The 19,493-nt window shown below is 29.1% G+C and overlaps 2 protein-coding genes across 3 annotated transcripts in view; one reads left to right on the forward strand and one right to left on the reverse strand.

Moving 5' to 3' along the window:
• LOC121120736 (allatostatin-A receptor) overlaps positions 1–19,493 on the forward strand; it is a 142,397-nt gene that overhangs the window by 92,802 nt on the left and 30,102 nt on the right. For both annotated transcript variants that reach the window (XM_071889616.1, XM_040715593.2), the window contains one exon: positions 18,024–18,448. In XM_071889616.1, coding sequence (XP_071745717.1) covers positions 18,090–18,448 — 359 coding nt within the window. In that variant the 5' untranslated portion in view covers positions 18,024–18,089. The remainder of the gene's footprint in view (positions 1–18,023; positions 18,449–19,493) is intronic.
• On the reverse strand, positions 5,796–6,690 carry LOC121120066 (piggyBac transposable element-derived protein 4-like). Its single transcript, XM_071889506.1, has 2 exons — positions 6,597–6,690; positions 5,796–6,525 (listed from the first exon to the last, which is right to left on the reverse strand). The coding sequence occupies exon 2, from the start codon at positions 6,500–6,502 to the stop codon at positions 5,909–5,911; it is 594 nt and encodes a 197-aa protein (XP_071745607.1). The 5' UTR covers positions 6,503–6,525; positions 6,597–6,690; the 3' UTR covers positions 5,796–5,908.

Here is a 19,493-nt window from a genome sequence, read left to right on the forward strand (position 1 = left end):
ATATTAAATTTTAATTGGAAATGTTTTTTGTGATCTTCGATGTTTCGCAGAGTTGATTTTTATCATTATCATTCATTTTTGGCAGTTTTATTTCACTTTCAAATTAGGTGGTTAAAAATTAATCTCTTGTTAGTAGAGTAAGCATTTTGAATTATAAGAATATATTGTTTTCATAGAAAATGAGTAAGAATATTTCCTGATAGTGTTTCTAAATATAACTTATGGCTTAGGTGGAGTTGATCCCTTGGATGCAATAACAGTTTTCTATGCCCAGAAAATTAGATGAAGGAAAGCGTAGTGGCCTATATTTAACAGCTCGATAGTACTTCAGCTATTTAAGCCTTGCGATTTATGAAAACTACAACACATGTTTACCTATCTATTTATAAATCCTTCGTCCTATTGACCTGGCTTCCATCTATTTTTTGGGAGAAGCAGCTAGAAAAACCTTAGAAGGTGCTAATGGCCAACTCCTTATTAGGTATATATCGATCACTTAAACCGTTGCAAAACTTTAAGGGCAAGGCGAAATTTGGATGTTTCAATAAAAATAGTGGACAACATCCTCATTGCTAATTATCAAAAAATAATATCAATTATGCTAATAATTAAAATATATTTTCTTGCAGTTCGATTTATGTAACCCATTTGAACAGGTTTGTCTATTTTTCAAAATTTAATCCAGTAATTTAATAACAAATGGGGCTCCAAATTGAATATATCTTATATCTAAATACTACTGATATTAGAGATAGTTAATAAATTAACAGCCTTCTTTCGGGTCTGATGGACCTTTTGAGATTTATTTATAATCACAAGTCAGTTATTTGAATCATATATATATTCGCGCATAGACTTTATCCCATAATTATTTATAACTGTCCTGAATAATTATCGCTTGTTATGGGTCAAGATAAATAAAATATCGATGTCATTTTTTTCTTTGATACCTTTTTCCCCAAAAACTCTTTACTTCATATTTGATATATTATTCATAGCTTAACAAAGGCTATTCGGGTTTAACCTATCGACGTTCCAAACATAGAAAAAAGATGGTAAATTTCAATTAATCTTCAAAATGGAAATATTTGTATGCTCCTTATGGTAAAATATTGATTTATTTTTTGTGAATAAATAATTTAATAATTTTTTCCATATCTTTCATTAATAAAAAATGCATTAATGACCAATTGTTATGACTCAGCTAAACGAGTGCACTTATTCGTTTATATTCCATGAGCCATATAAATATATTTGGGGTTTATATAAAATGTAGAATTAGGTTTGATTTTAAAGAAAAAAAGCAAAATAACAATTATTAATAGTATTTTGATTAGTTCTATCAGTATTATTAATATATTATAAGATAGGAATTGCAGTCTATGTTATAGACGAATGCATAGTGATGTAAATAGGCTTAGTCCATAAGAAAGCCTGTGCTACCCTTCACCAAAATTTAGGAGACCTCAAGGCCACCGTAGAGTAGAATTAAGCTCGACAGTGTCCGATGCCTTCCTGCAGCACCTTTAGGCCCCGGTTGGAGGCCATGGTATCAGACAAAGGAAATCATTTTGAAAATAATAATATATATCAATAAAGAAAGTATGTGACAAACTATTAATGTTGTACTCCTTTTTATTCTTGCGAAAGTTTATCCTATTTGTTGGTTATCAAAAAGTTCAAAATTTTACTTTTCACACTGTACATACAATCTTGTAAAAATTAAATTTATTTGTAGGTATAAAAAACTAAGTAGCTTTAAAATTCACCGATGTGAAAATTTAAACAATACGCTCCCATTTGATTTATTGAATAATTAGTCAATTTTAATTTAATTCTCTTGTTTGGTTGTATAAAAATAAATTTTGTATTATTTTAATCCAAAATTAACAGGAAATATAATTTATAATAAAAAATAAACGCTCCACATAAGTAAATAAAAACACATTTTTTTTATAATAAACCCCTATAACATTTTGGCTTATTCATATTTTAAACTTTTTTATTTATAGAGATATTTTTATATATTGTAAGAAAATGCTTTACCCTTTATAAATTTTAATTTATATTCAAAAAACAATAGGCTAAATCAGGCTTCATCAATAAGAATAGGTAAATATATTTTATAAAAACTAAATAACATTTTTTCACAAATTTCTTGAAAATACACAAAATTATCCATTTTATACAAATAAATACTTTTTGTAGTTATCTTCCAAATTATTAGAAAAAAAATATTTTAGTCCATACATATTTACTCTGGGCAATGCCAGATTTTACAACAAGTATAATTAATATTATTTTAATTATTACTTGAGTAGATTTTACAGTTGTTGCTCGGACATGAAGAAATTAAAATTTAATTCTGCACTCTTATGGATGAAATAAAAGAGAAATGAACAATGATTCTTGCTACATGTGTTAATGTATCTTTGCACACTTTTTTAAAAGGTGATTGATTACAAGGCTAAGAGAAGAAATAATTTTCAAATTGAACAGTTTGCTCAATTTTAATGTTATTGTCAAAAATCTTTTTGCCTATTTCTTTTTTTTCTCTTAATCATATAATTTTTTTTTAAAAAAGTGTGGAAAGATGCGTACCAACATTCAGCGAAAATAATTCTTAGAATTTAATAGTATATATTTTTTGTTTGGTATGAAGTATTTGTTTTGATAATCAACAAATTCGTTTATAGAAAATGCTATTTTAAGGCCACCATGACCTTGAAGGGCAAAAAAAATGTTACCAGAACCATTTGTTTAGCCTGTCCATATCTCTTCTTTTTCAAAACGCATAAGGTCACTATGATCATCAATTTATGTATTTGTCCAGAATAATTTTTGTATGTAAAAATGAACTCAAAGTAACTAAAATATGCCTCGAAGCATACTTTTGTAGACTACACAAAACGGAACTAATTTTAACCCTGGCGTTCTTGAAAATCTCTTCCATTTCGGATATGATTTTGTCAATATTGTGTGACTCCACGTATATTGGGAATGTAGCAATGAATCCATCAGAGCAAATAAGATTTTTTTCTTACTGTCTTCTAATTAAAACCTGGATAAACTTTTTGAGAATCATAAATTAGATGGGATGAAGTTTCAACCCCTTTTCCATCTTCAATGCTGGCCTTGGAGTTATTTTTGAAGAAAGAGGATATTCTCATTCTGTAACGAAGTCATTTTTTGTGATTATCTGAAATGGTTTTTCAAAATATTGATTTTTTCAATGGACTAGATATTCTTGTTCAGGTTTGATCTGATTACTCTTATATTAACCACAAATTATGTGTCCTTAACCGTCGAGCAATTAATCATTGTCTTTTTGATTTCGTAATTCAAAATAACTTCGAGTGGCATGAATAAATATTTATTTATTTCTACATAATTATTACTACTACATAGGTGTTATTTTTTATAGATGATAAAATTATAGTCAATCATTCTAAAATATACTAATATATAAGTATACATATACAAATGTATACAAACATAAGTAAACATTCTTTTTATTACAATAATTTCTAACAAATTATTTTGTAGGCATAAAACTCTAAGAATAAATATATAAAAAAGACTTTGATTTATGAATTATGACTGAGTATGACTAATGAGTGACTTACAACAATATAACATCCCTATTTCTTTCCTCCCCCCCCTCTCCCCTGTTCTCAAGGTACTCAGCAACCATTAGAAGAGAATAATAATAACAAATAAACAAAATTAAGATACATTTTTTTTTCTTAATATTTTAGTTCTAAATTAAAATATAGGTTTTGGCATTATTTGTCAGCTGTCAATTGTTCTACATTCTTTCCCTTTGAAGTATGATGATAATTTATTATTTGTTATTAAATAACACTTTATTTAATTGAGAACATTTTTAGTATTAAATTTATATAAATAATTTTGTCTTTCTGACAATGTAACTACCGGGTAAGACCTCTGTTTAACGACCAACATGATATTTTTTTATTGAACTTTATTATAGCCATAGGATTTTAATAAAAATCAATAGAAAATTAAAATTTAATAAAATTTGGCGGCAATGAATGCCTCAACTCGACATTTTTTACAGAAAGTTTTTAGGACAGTCTCATGTGGCAGACTCTGTAATTCCTTCTGGATCCTGGAGATCAGCCCAGAGTTTGTGTTACAAGAGGAGTTGTTGATGTGTCTCTCAACTGCACTCCATGCAAAGAAGTCTATGTGTTGAGGTCTGGTAACTTAGAAGGTCAAAGATTGGGTCCAACCAAGAAGTTTGCAATCTCAACATTGTCTCGTCTGGTGTGAAACTTAACAAGGACACTCTCCCTTTTCCACGATTGTAGAATAAATATTTCGTTGATCAATGCTATTTTTTGTTATTTTTTCACCAAACATTTCTGGTAAGCCACTAAAAAGTAGAACCTGCATATCTGCAGTTGTCTATGGCACTCCTTGTTCGTTGTTAAACAACAGATGCTCGCTGTATATGTCTCCTTTATTTTTGGTAAAGACTTCTTTTTAACAATGTGACTGTGTACATTAAGCGCTTTATACCAAAAAAAAAAAAGAAAAAGAAAAGACGATTACATATTTATGTAATTGGCTGTAAATTTTAATCAGTTTTTAGCGTTTGTGTTTAGTTTTTATATTCATTTTCTTAAATTGTAAATATTATTATTCAATCTGAAGGAGATAACTTCGAAGTATTGAGTAGATAAGTGTGAGTGTGCTCATTACAATACATTGTGTTGTGTTTTATTCTTATTTATTCCGTACTTGGAAAGGTTTCATAACTTTTGTTTTATTAAGGCAAATGAGATATAAGAGATATGTTCTAAGAGCATTGCTCATATCCTGCTAAAAGATATTCATGTTTTCATAATAATGCAACATAAAACGAAAATATTATTATTTTTACTAAGTTATATAGTTTTTATCTATTACATAATGGAAAATTTAACGAAGGAAAATAATCTTCAATGACGTCAAAAATGAATTGGGTTTCTCTTCTTGAAGGAACGGCAAGTGAAATTTGTATAAATGGGACCAGACTTTACTGGACCGCAGTTCTTCGTTCTATATAAGGACTGACACAATACTAATCATGACTGACGGAGAGTAACTCTGATGATTAGTTGGTGAATAATCTTCTAAATTAATGAAAAACTTATCAGTTTGTCAACATCATATATGGCTCTAGTGTGCATTACTTCTAGTGTAAAATAATTCACAAATTACTTACTTACTTAACCCTCCGGTTGTCTTCATTTTCTGTACACACCTTTTGCCCTTTGGGTCAAAATGACCCGTCTATACTTTGCTATAAAATTATTGGACTTTTTTTAATACTTTAACGACTACAATTCAGATTGCCAGAAGAACCACTTTTTAATTCACAAAAAAATATCATTGAATGACTGCTTTTACCCTGCCCAAATCAATTAATAGCTAAAGTAATAATAAAAAAATATGGAAAAACAATTTTTTTTTATATTTGTTCTCAATTTTCCCCTAAATAATTATAAATACTTACAAAACAATGACAAAATAATAGAAATAGTAAAATAAATTCATCTATTGATCACATGATAAACAGTATGATAAGGAACAGCCTTTACATATGTATTTATTGCATTTAAAACATGTATTATTCGTCTTATTTGCCTTCTCTTTAGGGATAAACTGGCATCTTTTTCTCTTGCTTGCATTGAAAGTAGAAGTTGAGGCTTGATCATCAGGTCGATCCGGAAGTCCAGCACTCTGAAAAGCTTTCACAATCTGAGCTGAAGTCTCTGTTCGGGGACGTTTTTCCTTCTTTCAATGAGTGGAGCTACAAGTGCCTTTCCTAGCTGTTCCAGGAACACTCTTCTCTTGTGGATCTTGTAAGACATCCAGGTCGGATTGATCTCTCTCCAAATTACAAAGGCATTGTAAGAGGAATCTCAATGATATTGTGAAAGATGGCCAGGGGCCAGCGGGCAGTCCTCCTTCTGCAGCTGTATGCTCCAATTACCATGTCTAGATTGTCCACACCTCCTTTGTTTCGATTGTAGTCCATAATTATGATTGACTTTCTACCGTCACGATCACTAATGCTCCCGTCTCTATGCAGTGTGCTTAGAAGAACTACATTTTTGTTTTTCTTAGGTAAATAAGAAACTGAAGTGGTAGTGGGTGTGAAGGCAAATTTTGATGAGAAGACTTCTCTCTCTTTTGATGCAAGCAGTGCGGGTGGGAGCTCAGGCTTGTTTTTACGAACCGTACCAACCATGGTAATCTTCCTCTTCAGGAGCTGTTCTCCGCGTTGATAAGAGGTATTAAAATTATTACAAGTCACATTGTGACCCCTCAGTCCCTCTGTCATATCAAGTACAACGCGCATCCCTTGGTTTTTCTCTGGGTGTCCATCGGCCAACTTTCCTGTATATACCTGGATTTTCCAAGCATAACTTGATTTGGCATCGCAAGCCACCCAAAATTTTACCCCATATCTTGCCAGCTTACTTGGCATATACTGTTGGAAAGGACAACGACCTTTAGAAGAAGAAAAAACAATGTTAGTGGCACATACAAAGTCTTAGAAATCAAAGATTAAAATAAATTACCTCTAAAAGGAACCAATTGTTCATCAACGGTAATGTCACTCCCAGGATTGTAAAGGTATGGTAGCTGCTCTACCCAATTGTCCCAAGCCTCCCCAGTTTATCGGACACACGTCTTGCTGGTCTTGACTCGCGGTCGTCAAATCGAAGTAGTCTCGAGTAGAGGTGAAAGACTTTTAGGGGCATTGTAGCTCGAAAAATTGGTCTGTCACTCTCTCCATCCCAAAGACTAGCAGCTGCCTCCCACAGGTCTGTCGAGTCCATTTTTTTCCAGCCGTCTCCATACTTTAGAAAACCTTCTCTATAAGTCATCTCCAGGGTATTTTTTTTTCAATTTTGGGTGTCAGAAAGAGGTTGAAGGTCGAAACAATATCATTGGCACGAGAAACGGCATATTTTTTTGGTCCTGGAGCCATTTTTATCACATTCTGTTCGGCATGCCTTCCATGGTGGTCATAGGATGTTGACGACCACATTACAGAACTATTTTTTTGAGATAAAAGTCTCTCTTTCCACATTTGAGGTTTCTTCTTCTGATGATGATTCGTTGGAGTCCGGGTTGTACTCCTCCTCATCTTCTTTTTCCGACACGTCCTCTCCTTCCAGTTCGGAATCAGAGTTTCCTCAAGAATGAGATTGAAAGCTTCTTCAGAAATATCAAGCGCACTCATATTGAAAAAATGTAAATGCAATGAATTCTAAAAAACCAACTACCTTTATACCCCCTTGAAATGCACAGACAAAGAACAAATATTGCATTGTCATTATGCTATTACGCATAAGAAATTGCGTATTAGAAAGATAAAGAAACATTTTTTATTACGCAACTACTTTTGTAAGTTTCAATTCTGTTAAAATATTATCATGGGTCATTTTGACCCGGACTACAATCTTTGTGCATTTTTTTGTACTGCTTACACAGAAATGTTTCTGTGAATTTTTTTTAATATTTTAAATATTAGGGATAATTTAGGAAAAGTCTAAAAAATCAGGCCGAAAAAACGTTATTTTATTGGTTTTTATGGTTAGTTAAACAATGCAATGGGTCATTTTGACCCGAAGACAACAGGAGGGTTAATCATTTTTATTCTTTTTGTTGCGGGATTAAATAAACGTAATATCTTATGGGAAAATTTAACTAAATGGAAAGGAAAAACAACTATTTTTCCATGCCATATATGCAAAGGAGCTTGCTTTTCAAAATTAAAATTGGATATTTTTATTTTAGTAGGTGCTCATAAAGATATCTTTGAAATGTTTTAAGGATTTTACTTCTAGCTTGTCTTTTGTATAAATATATATTTTTTTAATTTATTTTCTATAAAAAAAGAATGTTTTAAATTTTTGTAACATAATTTCTCAAGGAATCAAATATTTAGGCTTTTAATATTTTGATTTGAGAAACAAAATATTTTTCCCATATCTTAATAATCATAGAAATGATTTCATAAGAAATATATTACTAAAATATTTAGAAAATTGAAAAAAGAATATATATTCAATAGGTGACATATCAGTTTAAAGAATTATTTAAATCAAAAAAGTTTTTTATCTTTTATGTTTAGAAATATCCTTTAATATTTAACTACTCCTGTAGTAATAAATATTCTTTGAATTATGTTTTTTTTTATATATTTGAAAAAAATTATATCTATAAATATGTTGCCTCTTCGATTAACAGAGGAATTTCAAGGGAAAATTAAAATATATTTAAGGCTAGCAGGAGTATCAGACATTCTTTGGAATTATTATACGTTGATAAAATTTGATTTACAAAAAAAAATTTCAGTCCCTTTTATATATTTTTAACATGAGGCGCTCAGCTTGTACATAGTTTTTTTTTTTTACTTTATAGTTTTCTTTTAATTTTATCACTATGAGTGTTAGAAATATTTGTTGCTACATTGTTATTTATTAGATAAAAATGACTCTTAGGAAAACATCCAAATATCTGGACAAACTATATTTTATAAATATAGATATCTTATCCGTTTTCTAAGAGGAAATAAAAGTTATTGAAATTTGATAAAATTAATTTTGGATTTGTCCCTTTTAATTTCTTATTTATTTGTTTATATGAACTTGAAATTTTTTGACACTTGGTCTCTGAACTGGAATTGAATATAGAAAAACCAAGAGCAGTTACAGTATTTTTGTTTTGGTTCAATTATTTGGAACTGGTTTGACTCAAATCTATAGATCAAATAATCAAACGAAGAAAAACGTATAATTCCCATTATTTCATAATTTTGTAGGCCTATTGATATTTGAGAAAAGTATATGTTTCAACTGTCCCCAATCTCCTTTAATTGCATATATATATATTATATACACAATATACTCGTAACATTTTACTGTCCTTTTATCTTTTTCTCATAACCCTTGATGATTCCTTGATTAGTACTTCATTCCAATCAAACATAATATAATAATCAAATAGTGTATTACATATAGCTTATATACACATTTATCTAAATATATATAAATAGAAACAAGTGACAATCAAGGTACCCTCTTACAATTATAGTAACCAATAACATCTTCCTTTGCATCCCTATTTTATTTCTTAAAAACTTTAATCTTGAGGGTAAAAAAGGGGGTCGGATCACACTAGTTCTTTTTTGAGAAAAGTAAAGGTAGAGTGAGTTAAAAAATACTCACTTGGGTAATAGTTACTTCTCTACAGAGCAGTATGCCTGCTCAAAGAGAAGGATCGAACGTTAATTTATTTCATCAATCCAACCATGTTCTATTTTCTTTTTCTTTTTTTAAACCATCGTTATGCAAATTTCTTTAAAAATGAAACTATTATATACAGTCAAAATTATATTGAAATAGTTGTATTTAATATATATTTAAATACACATTTCACCGATTTAGCATATTTTCGGTTTTTTTTTGTATTATTGGAAAAAGGAATATTTCAAACAGAATGGATGATTAATTGCTCCAGTGTTGAGGACATATTACTTAAAGTTAAAAAAAGAATAAGAAGATTTAAACTGAACAACAGTATCAATTCCATTGACCCAAAAATTATTTTTAAAAACTAATTGACAGACTCCCACTGAAAATGGATTTGTTACAGAATATCAACATTGTTCAAGAATAAGTCCAAGGGTAATCCTGAAAATAAACTGTGTTTTTATGTCGAAATCGATTGAGATCTCCACACATCTATTAAAGGTACTCTGGTGATAAAAATGGTAGAGGTTATAATAAGACAAGGTTACGATATAAACCTTAAATACATCAATTGGGTCATCACTACATCCCCAAGAAATATGGAGTCACGCAAGATTGAGGGCCTCTTATTTTAAGTACACGAGATCCTTTACGAAAAAAGTTAAAATAATCCCTTCCTAGTGTTCTACAAAATTTTATTTTGAGGTTTAGCAAGACATACAATGCAATAAGTTGATGATAGACCCGGAAATGGATAAAATTACGGAGTTAGTAGCATAATAATAGATTTTCTAGTATCAATTTATCTACATAAGCAGAAAAATAGTAGCCTTATGCCTTTTTTATTAAAAATATAGGAAAATTACATTAAAATGATGAGTGATAACCAAAGATTAAAATTAAATTATAAAAGATGGCTCTGATTTTTGCAGTTATTATTTGAATCAGGGAGGGTGATCCCTGCCTAAATATTTGTTTTTATTTACAAAATCTGTCATCATGCGGGAAAGAATTTATCGTTTTAGACAAAATCTAGTACATCCAATATTTAGAACTGTATTTGAGTATACCTTTTCAGTGTTGAGGTAGGTTAAAAAAATCCGAGCACGAGGAGATCAACTCGGAACCAGAAAAATCCGGAGTGTGAGGGCTTGTCTGCATACTAAAGGCCATTCTAATCGAAACACTGAAAAGTTGGATTGCAATACACCTCTGATTATTCGATGAAATTGATTTTTACTATTTTCTCTATTTATGTTTAGTATTTACTCTTTAAAATGAGTGAGTATTTCTGGAATATGAAGAGATCTTTAATGAAAATGTAAAATAACTAATGAAAATTATGAATATGGGTTGTTCCGAGTATAATATTTAAAATATATATCTTGATATTTGGTTTAATATATTGATTTATCTATAATTTTATTATAGTTAACCTTGACGAAAAGTTGTAGCTGCCTCATTCATCAGTATACATTTAAGTTTTGCGTACAAATTTCACTATATCAAACATTTCTGTTTGCCTCCATACCATTGAGACTTAATTGTAGTGCTCAACGTAGTATTCAATAGTTTTTGATCACCAGAATTAAAACGAAATTTTTAACTTTGCTTGGTACTTCTGAAGTAATTTGGAGAGAGCGTTGTTATAAGATTCAGACCATGACCAAAACAAGTGACATTCAACATTATTGGAAAATTGTTGCATAAGGTTTCTTATTGCTTTTAAACAAAAAGTTGTACCATCGACCATGAAAACCTTTTTTCTCACTCAAAAGAAATTGGAGCAAAAATGTTGTTAAGACTCCTATACTTGGAATCGTTATATTTTATGCCTTTTATAACATTTTCCAAATTTATTAAATAAGGGAAGCCTATCAACACTACAGTCATGGATCGAATTTTTGTCTGAAAGAAGAAGATTATAATTCCCTACTAGTTCTTTCTTAACTTTAGGCAACACTACTTTATTTTTGGACCCTATTGACTTTGTAATGACTTAGCGAAAGGAGTAGTAGCTTTGTTTGTATTTTGGTGGATGACATTATATCTCCTCTGCAAAACCATGACTGAATTTGGAAAGGGGTAAACAGAGGGAGTAACTATGACTCTCTTAGTGATATTTGTAATAAATTACGTCACATTATGAAAGCCGTTGTTGAAAAATAAAAACGGCCGGGTAAAGGAGGTAAAATTGATGAGGAATTAAATAAAAGCAGGCACACACGGCAAATTCGTAATACAATACCATTTGCCTTTATTCTAATAAAAACAAACAGACAATATAATATGTACAGATTTCCTTTTCTAATTTATCAATGTGGTTAGATCAAATAAAATAAGTTTTACTCTTAATAATCATACTAATAAGGTGCAAGTAGCGTTGGAAGATTACTTAGAAGAACATAAAGAAGATAATGTTCATGCGATAGTTGGAGATGAACTTGGTGAAAATTGAACCTTACACTTACAAAGCTACTTAAGGTGCAAATCATCATATTTGAGAGCTTGTTCAAGTATATAAAGGTTTCAGAGAGGATTGCTTGGTTTAGCAAGAGTGCATCTTGCTTACATCTGATATAAAGTTAATATTTATTAATAACAATTATATAATAAAAAATAATTATTATATTTATTTGATCTTGTTACATGAATAATCTTTTATTTATAACAATTTATAATTAGTTATCAGATAAATAAATAATATAAGAATTGTAAGTACAATGAGTCTCAGTTCAGTTAAAACAATTATTATTTTATGCAAATGCGAATAATTCACATTTTATTATCATTAGAAAGAAATTAACTAAGATATTATTTTCAAAGGGGATATCATTTTCATTTAATTTATAATCAAACTTTGCTATTATGCATCACAGTTATATATTCAAACAATTTTGGCAGTCTTTTTTCTATTATTATGATTATTGTTTGGTATTGACGAAGATGCCCTACAAAATATTAAACCCGATTTTTAACATTTGCTAATGTGAATTTAATATTTAGATGATATGCTTGTTTAATATTGTAACATCAAGAATTCATATCTTCAACTCTTCTCATGCATTTATTGAAATAATTACTATTTTAAGATACAAATGATATAGAACTAGATCCTTTTCTGCAAATTTGAGCATTTTGTAAATGAATCACCCTTGATACAAACTAAGTAAGATAATGGATTAATATTGTAACTATTTTTGGCTATACAACATTGGTTGGGAAGTTATGATAAAAAGTCCTGGTTTGACTAAAACTAGGGTTTTGGATCGATTTCTATGTAATTCTTCCAAATGTTTTTACTTTTTTTCTAGAAATGGAGTAAAATTGTATTTACATTACTTCCAACCCTATCAGAGCTGCTCAGAGCTAATCTAATAAAACTTCATGACAGCTAAACTGTTCTTCTCAAAAACATTCTAGAAAATGTTACGGTAACTACGTTAATTTTCGGTTTCTTTAAAAAAAAAAAAACAGTGGATAACATTATTTCCATCGCCGGTGATGACCCTTCTCTGATACACTTTTCTTGTCTTCTTTTACTGTCTGATAGATTATGTATTATATGTTTTACATACTCACGCTTTCTCTATTTAATCAAAGTTATCTCTGTTGTACTTTATTCTTATTTATTCTTTTAAAATAAGATGGATGCTTGTTACCATTTTATAGCAATGAATTAATTGTAATATCAATTTTTTTATTACCCTTTTTGATTAAGATAAAAAAAATTATAATTCTGTATTTCTTAGAATTCCCTACTTCCTTGATATATTTCATAATTATAATTTAATTATATACCCTTTTATTCTTGCGTCATGAACCATTTTCTTAACTTAATTAATAATTCGTATAATATATGTGTATATTATACACCATATATCAATGAATCAAATTTTTTAATGTATCTCATCATTCATCACTACTTTGTATGGCATCTCATTAGCACTTCTTTTCTAAACTGTTTCCAAGACAATTTTTTTTAAATGTACAAAACTATATGCGAGGCCGAAGAAAGTTGTAGTTGTGACCCAGAGCTGGTTTGACTCATTAAAGCTAAAATATAAAGTATATCTGTAGTTGCATAACTCTGTAGATTTTTTTTTACATTTATGTCTGGAGATGAGTGATTAAATCTCTAATGATCAGCTTAATATAGTTAAATAGATTGATTTGTTAATTCTTTTCCTTTTCAAATTGATCAAGTCACGTTTATCATAAACGAAGAGGCCAAATGTACATCATTTGTAACACTTGTTCGTGTCAAAAGATCAGTTGGGGATATAAATAAAGAAACAAAACTTCTTAAGACAAAAGTTTTAAATGTTTCAAAACATTTCATATAGCAAATTATAGCAAATAAATCTATCAAAACAATAAATAACAAAACTTTAGTGATTCTGAATCGTTGTTGAGCCTTGTTGAATCAATTGAAGTATGGACATTGGACACGCTGGTAAGTTTCTACATAGATATGGAACTACATGTAATAAAATTTATGAAAAATTGATTAGAATGAGCTCTTGTTAAGCTGAGCTAAAAACAGAAGATTGGTTGATGGCTATGCCACTGACGACTCAGGCTCGCCTAAAAGCATACGCAAATAATAAATACGACTGGACTCGAGGATTTGTTGACAGACAGTTAATGATGCTTCTACTGATTAGACTTTAATATTAAAAAATAATTATTTATCAGATTTGTCTCCAAATCCTCTTTTCTTGGCTATGATCGATCACATTCTAACTTTCTTATCATATGTTTACCCAGGCCTTCCGATATTTATTTCCTCCAAACTAATCTGTTGTTTCGTTATGTCGATGGTGTAATTAATATTTTTTCCATTACTATTTCAATAGAATGAAGCATAAGTTTTTTATGAATTGATTTGTTATAATGGGGTTTCAATTTGGGACGGTTCAATTTTTTTCCCTTAGAAAAAAAACAATTCCATTTTTATTTTCTTCCTTTGAGATTTAGAAACTTCATTAGTATATATTTAATCAATAAAGTGATATACACTTGATCAGCGAATCAAATTATCCAAATTTAGTATCAAAATAGCTGTTCCAAGCTGATGCTGATTTTAATCCCAAACCCATATTTGGTGATAGTGATCATTTTTGGTTCAATAACTGTGTTAATAAGCAAAATATGCGTTATTGGTTAGATAACAATCTACAAGTGTATTGAAACATAATTGTATCCGAAAAAATTAATTTTTGTTGTGGACTTCACGCTGAAGGGATCAATGGGCCATATTTTTTTCTTGATGCTGAAATTGCCAATGTAAACGGAAATCGATATTGCACCATGAAAACTGACTTTTTGCCCATAATTATAAGGTCTTGATAAACATGTGTTTTCAACAAGACAAACGACAAACGTTACTTTCAATTTATTTCAAAGTATATTTGGTGAGTGCATTACTTCAAAAATGGGGCAGTTGATTGGCCACATCGATTGTGGGATGAAACTCCTTTAAATTATTTCAATTGAGGTTACGTGAAGTCATTGGTGTAGCCAATAACCAAGTGACTTTAGAAAAGTTCCGAGAAAATATTCTACGCATAATGCTGCAATATCGGTCAATTTAAAGAAAAAGTAGTCGAAAATTGGAATTAGTAATTGGACTTTTGTAAATTTGATTGTGGTAATCATGCGAGTGAAATGAAAATGTCTTACATAAATGTATATGTTTATTATTTGTACTGAAAAAATGTATTTGGAAATTTTTTTAACCGTGTGTATTTTGTTTATATAAAAAATTGAAGACCTCTTAATGAAAAACCCTTAATATTATGTATTCAAAAAGAGGAAGGGAAGAAATATAAGTATAATAGTAAAAGTCAAACACAACTGTTCAACTATTTGAAATATTACTATATAATTATTTTTGGCGTCATGTTTTTGTCTTAAGCAATTTAAAATCTAGTACAAAGAAAGTATCAATTCCTAAGTTTTAAATGTTATTTTTAGACAAATAGTCTGTTAAGTATAAAAAATACTATAGCTACCTAGAACGTATAATATTTTATTTTTTAACGTTCTATCCACACACGTCCTCCTAAAAACTTTAATAAGGTATCTTGTCTCTTTGAAAGAAGTTATGTTAAAGCTTCAACAACTGAAGAAACACCATGTCAGCTTATAGGACTGCAGCTCTTTTCGCATTTTTAGACCGATCTAACTTTACTTTATTATATAACTAACAGCAGTATAACATTCCCAATATAATGGTAATAGCTCCTATAAAAAATCTTAAATCCCCTTAAAGAAATACAATTTATGGATATGTACCACTTATAAGGATTTCTTTTTGAAATTATGGTAATATGAAAAAATATTTCGGGATAATATTGCATATTTATATGCACATAAAACTACATAGGCTTATGATGATCAACATAGCTATAGCTATATGTACAATAAAAGCCGAATATATATGTTATAACATTTACCAAAAATATGTTCATTTAATAATAAAAATTATGTGTCACAATTCTTCAAAATATAGCGACCATTTTTTTTACCGTTTTGCTCTAATTTATTGTTGTTGTTTTAATTTTTTTAGTGTTCCTTTAATTGGCTGGATAGAGTTTGAAGTATAAGTTAACATTATAGGATTACATTTATTCTTTCTGACCTAGGAATTGTATTTGAACTCCATATATATTCTTCTGTAAGAATGACCGAGATGCAACCCACACCCATTGATGCTAAGATAATTGATAATATTATTACTGAGTGGGGACATGCAATAATTTAATAAAATTTTCAAAATATGTAAATTAAAAATACAAATTGTTCCTTTTAATTTATTTTTACTCCACTGTAATTCCATTTTTAATTTTAATTTACAAGTAATAAATTAATTAATGGGTAATTCGTTCAATTATTTTTATGAGGAAACTGATTATCTTTTTAATAATCTTTTAATTGGTCAGATTGAGTTACACAGATTAAGTATAATAAAACATTCACTTCATCTGACAAAGGAATCTTCTTTGAAGTACATATACATAAATTATATTTCCTTCTCTAGGACCAAACTGGATGGTTACCTACGCACATTGACTTAAAGAGAATAATTTCGCCCGAGTACGTTGTCCTTTGAGTTACATGGAAACAAATTTGACTAAAACTTATTTTGTGGTATTATTGACAGTAAACCAGTTTAGAAATGAAATTTTGGAACTGTAATTTTAACTAAATCTGAGTTCCAAGGCCTTAAATATGATGAAGTTATAATTTTTTAATATTTCATAAGCGATATATCGGATAACTAAGCAATTCTAAGCAAATAAAAGATTTGTAAAAAGAAATTCCCTATTTTTCCAATAGATGCCTTTATTAATGCATATCTCACTTTATGTAAGTGCTATCAGTTTAAGCTAGATGGTGCTACACAATTAATAAGATTTCTTCATAATATAACTTCTTAGACAGTTTTGTGAAAGTTTGACTCAATATTGTTTGATCGATAACACCAGCAAAAAGAAGATATACCATTTTTACAAGTTTACCTTCGATAAAGGCATAATTGCAAGCCAGGTACCTGTAAATACGAATAGTGTTAATGGTCCCGATAATGTAACAACCAATTACTCGCAATTAAAGTTTTGTCGATTCTGTTCCAATAACTTTGATGTCAAAGATTGGCGAAAATGTGTATGAAATAATAGAATTGGGGCGTCTAACTGTCATATAATCACTTTTTTGATTGCCAATCAGAAAAAATGAAATAAAAAAAAATTGAGAAATAATGTTATGTAATTCTAGCCCTCATAATGTGTGACGCGATGGTCAACAATTATGATAAAAAAAGTAGACCATGAAAATAAATTTTTCATAGTATTTTGTTTTAAATTTTTTTCAATTGAACCATATACAATTCATTTAAAAAAACTGTAGAGTAGAAAATTCATAGGAAGAAGAATAATGATGTCATTTATAATTACATATTTTCATTTTAGGAGTTTATAATTCAAAGGTTCTCTCGAAAATATCTTTTATAATAAAATATAAGAAATGTACAAGAAGTATTATGAAAATATAATTATTATTTTCCCATTTCATAACAACTAAGAGCAATTTTATAAATTAAATTAGTCATGAAATGAAAGAAGGTATTAATTTTAAACAATTGTTTCATCATATATATGTTTTTTCTAGTTGAGCAATTTATTTTAAATTGTCAGATAATTAAATAATTAAAATAGTTCCATTTATTACTTAAAACATTTATGATACCGTTGTTTTAATTCTTTTCCGCTCATGTTTTAGTTGATCAAAACACAAGAAAGATAAAAAGAGCACACGTTTCATGTTTATCCTTGTAGAAAATTGAACTGTGTTAACTTATCATTGAATTTATTAACTTTTCCTAATATATAAAATTGTAATTTCACATCTTTTCATCTCTAAAAGCCCCTATGTATATTTTTGAAGTAGGAAGCATCTAATTTTTGTAAAAATTTGAGCTTTTGATCTTTTTTTTAAACATATTTTATAAAAGATACAATACTTTTCGTTTATTACGGCCTTTTTTCTTTTTTACACAAGGCATTTTTTGAAGTCCTTGGGAACTATGCAGAAATGTCAATCATTCTCACTAGGGATCTACAATGCTATATGTATAGTTCCTATTATTAAATTTAAATCCAAGAGCAAAATAATAGCAAATACCTTTTCTGAATTGTGCAGTAAAATATATTAAATTTTTGTATGTATTTATGATTACAGGTAATTCATTAAAAACATCTAGTTAGAAAGCAAAAAAAAAGGAGAAAAAAACTGTAGATAAAGAAGATGGAGGAAGATTATCTAATCTCTATCAACTATTCTGGCTCTCATTCCACCATGTACACGACGTCATATCCAATCAACACACAACTGAACGAAACTTTCTACGATGAAAGTTGGGCAGATGAAATGGAAAAAGTGATAAGCATTGTTGTTCCTATATTCTTTAGTATTGTGGCTCTCGTGGGACTCTTTGGAAACCTTCTTGTTGTTATGGTCGTCACATTTAACAAACAAATGAGGAACACAACCAATTTGCTCATTCTGAATCTTGCTGTTGCAGATATACTATTTATTGTCTTTTGTGTACCATTTACAGCAACGGGATATGCTCTGCCACATGATTGGCCATTTGGGGATTACTGGTAAGGATATGTACATACATAAATATAATTATTCTTATATAAAGCTGTAACGTTTTTTTCACATTTATAAACATACATATATGTATAAAAGGCTAATATAACATAAATTATTATACTCTTCCCCTAAAGATGAAGTATTCTTAGTATCACTTCACATCAGTTAATGCTTTTCTATTTTTTTTATCAATGGCATTTTTGAATTAAATTATTAAAGTGTATGATTTTTATAATTAGGGTTACAATAAGTATGATCTGAAACCCTTTAAAAAAACTAGTTGACGAAAAGAATAGGTTTTTCAATAGTTTTATCATAACTGAAACTACTGAGAAAATTATATGTAAGTGTTATTGTCACAATAATAATATTTTTGTACAGATTCTGGTACCATAACAGCTTTCTGTATTTCTCATAGAGACAAAATAATAGAGTGATGATGAAAAAGAAGTTGACGGTGTAGCACTTGACCAAAACATTCAAATTGTTGTAGAGAGGGCTTCAAATATTTTTAAGTTCCATCCTCAATATATTTTACATTCGAGTATATTTTTCTTTATAAAACTCTTCAGATTTATAAAAGTATTAGATGATTCCATACAATATCCACATAGAGGGATTGTTGTATAAATAACTATATTTTTCAATATTTTAGTTACCTAACTTTTGATTTCAAAAAAATATCCTCGGTTTTTGCTCAGCGTCAGCACTCTGCGGATAATAATTTGATTGTATTTCAATGATTTTCAATACTTTTTGACCAAAAATATAAGACAAAAATTTCGTTAAAAGCAATCAGATCCATTTAAAAGGATCTCTGCATGTTTTGTGTTTGGGTATAATCTAGTATATAAATCATTTGACCCTTAACATAAGGCAATTGTTATTCTTGCTTGTTTTAGAAAGGACACTTTGGTTTGGAGCTATAGAGAGGCTCATAAATTTGACTGGTTATGCTATCATTCTATTAGTATTTTTATATCGAAATACTGTTGTACGTAACAGTTCTATATCCAAACTCGTAAGCACCCCTATACTACCGTAATATTT

This window comes from Lepeophtheirus salmonis, chromosome 6, assembly GCF_016086655.4.
Source record: "Lepeophtheirus salmonis chromosome 6, UVic_Lsal_1.4, whole genome shotgun sequence".
NCBI lineage: Eukaryota > Metazoa > Arthropoda > Copepoda > Siphonostomatoida > Caligidae > Lepeophtheirus > Lepeophtheirus salmonis.

Excerpts from the sequence above, each read along its gene's own strand:
- LOC121120066 (XM_071889506.1), bottom strand. The coding sequence starts at position 6,502 with ATGCCAAGTAAGCTGGCAAGATATGGGGTAAAATTTTGGGTGGCTTGC.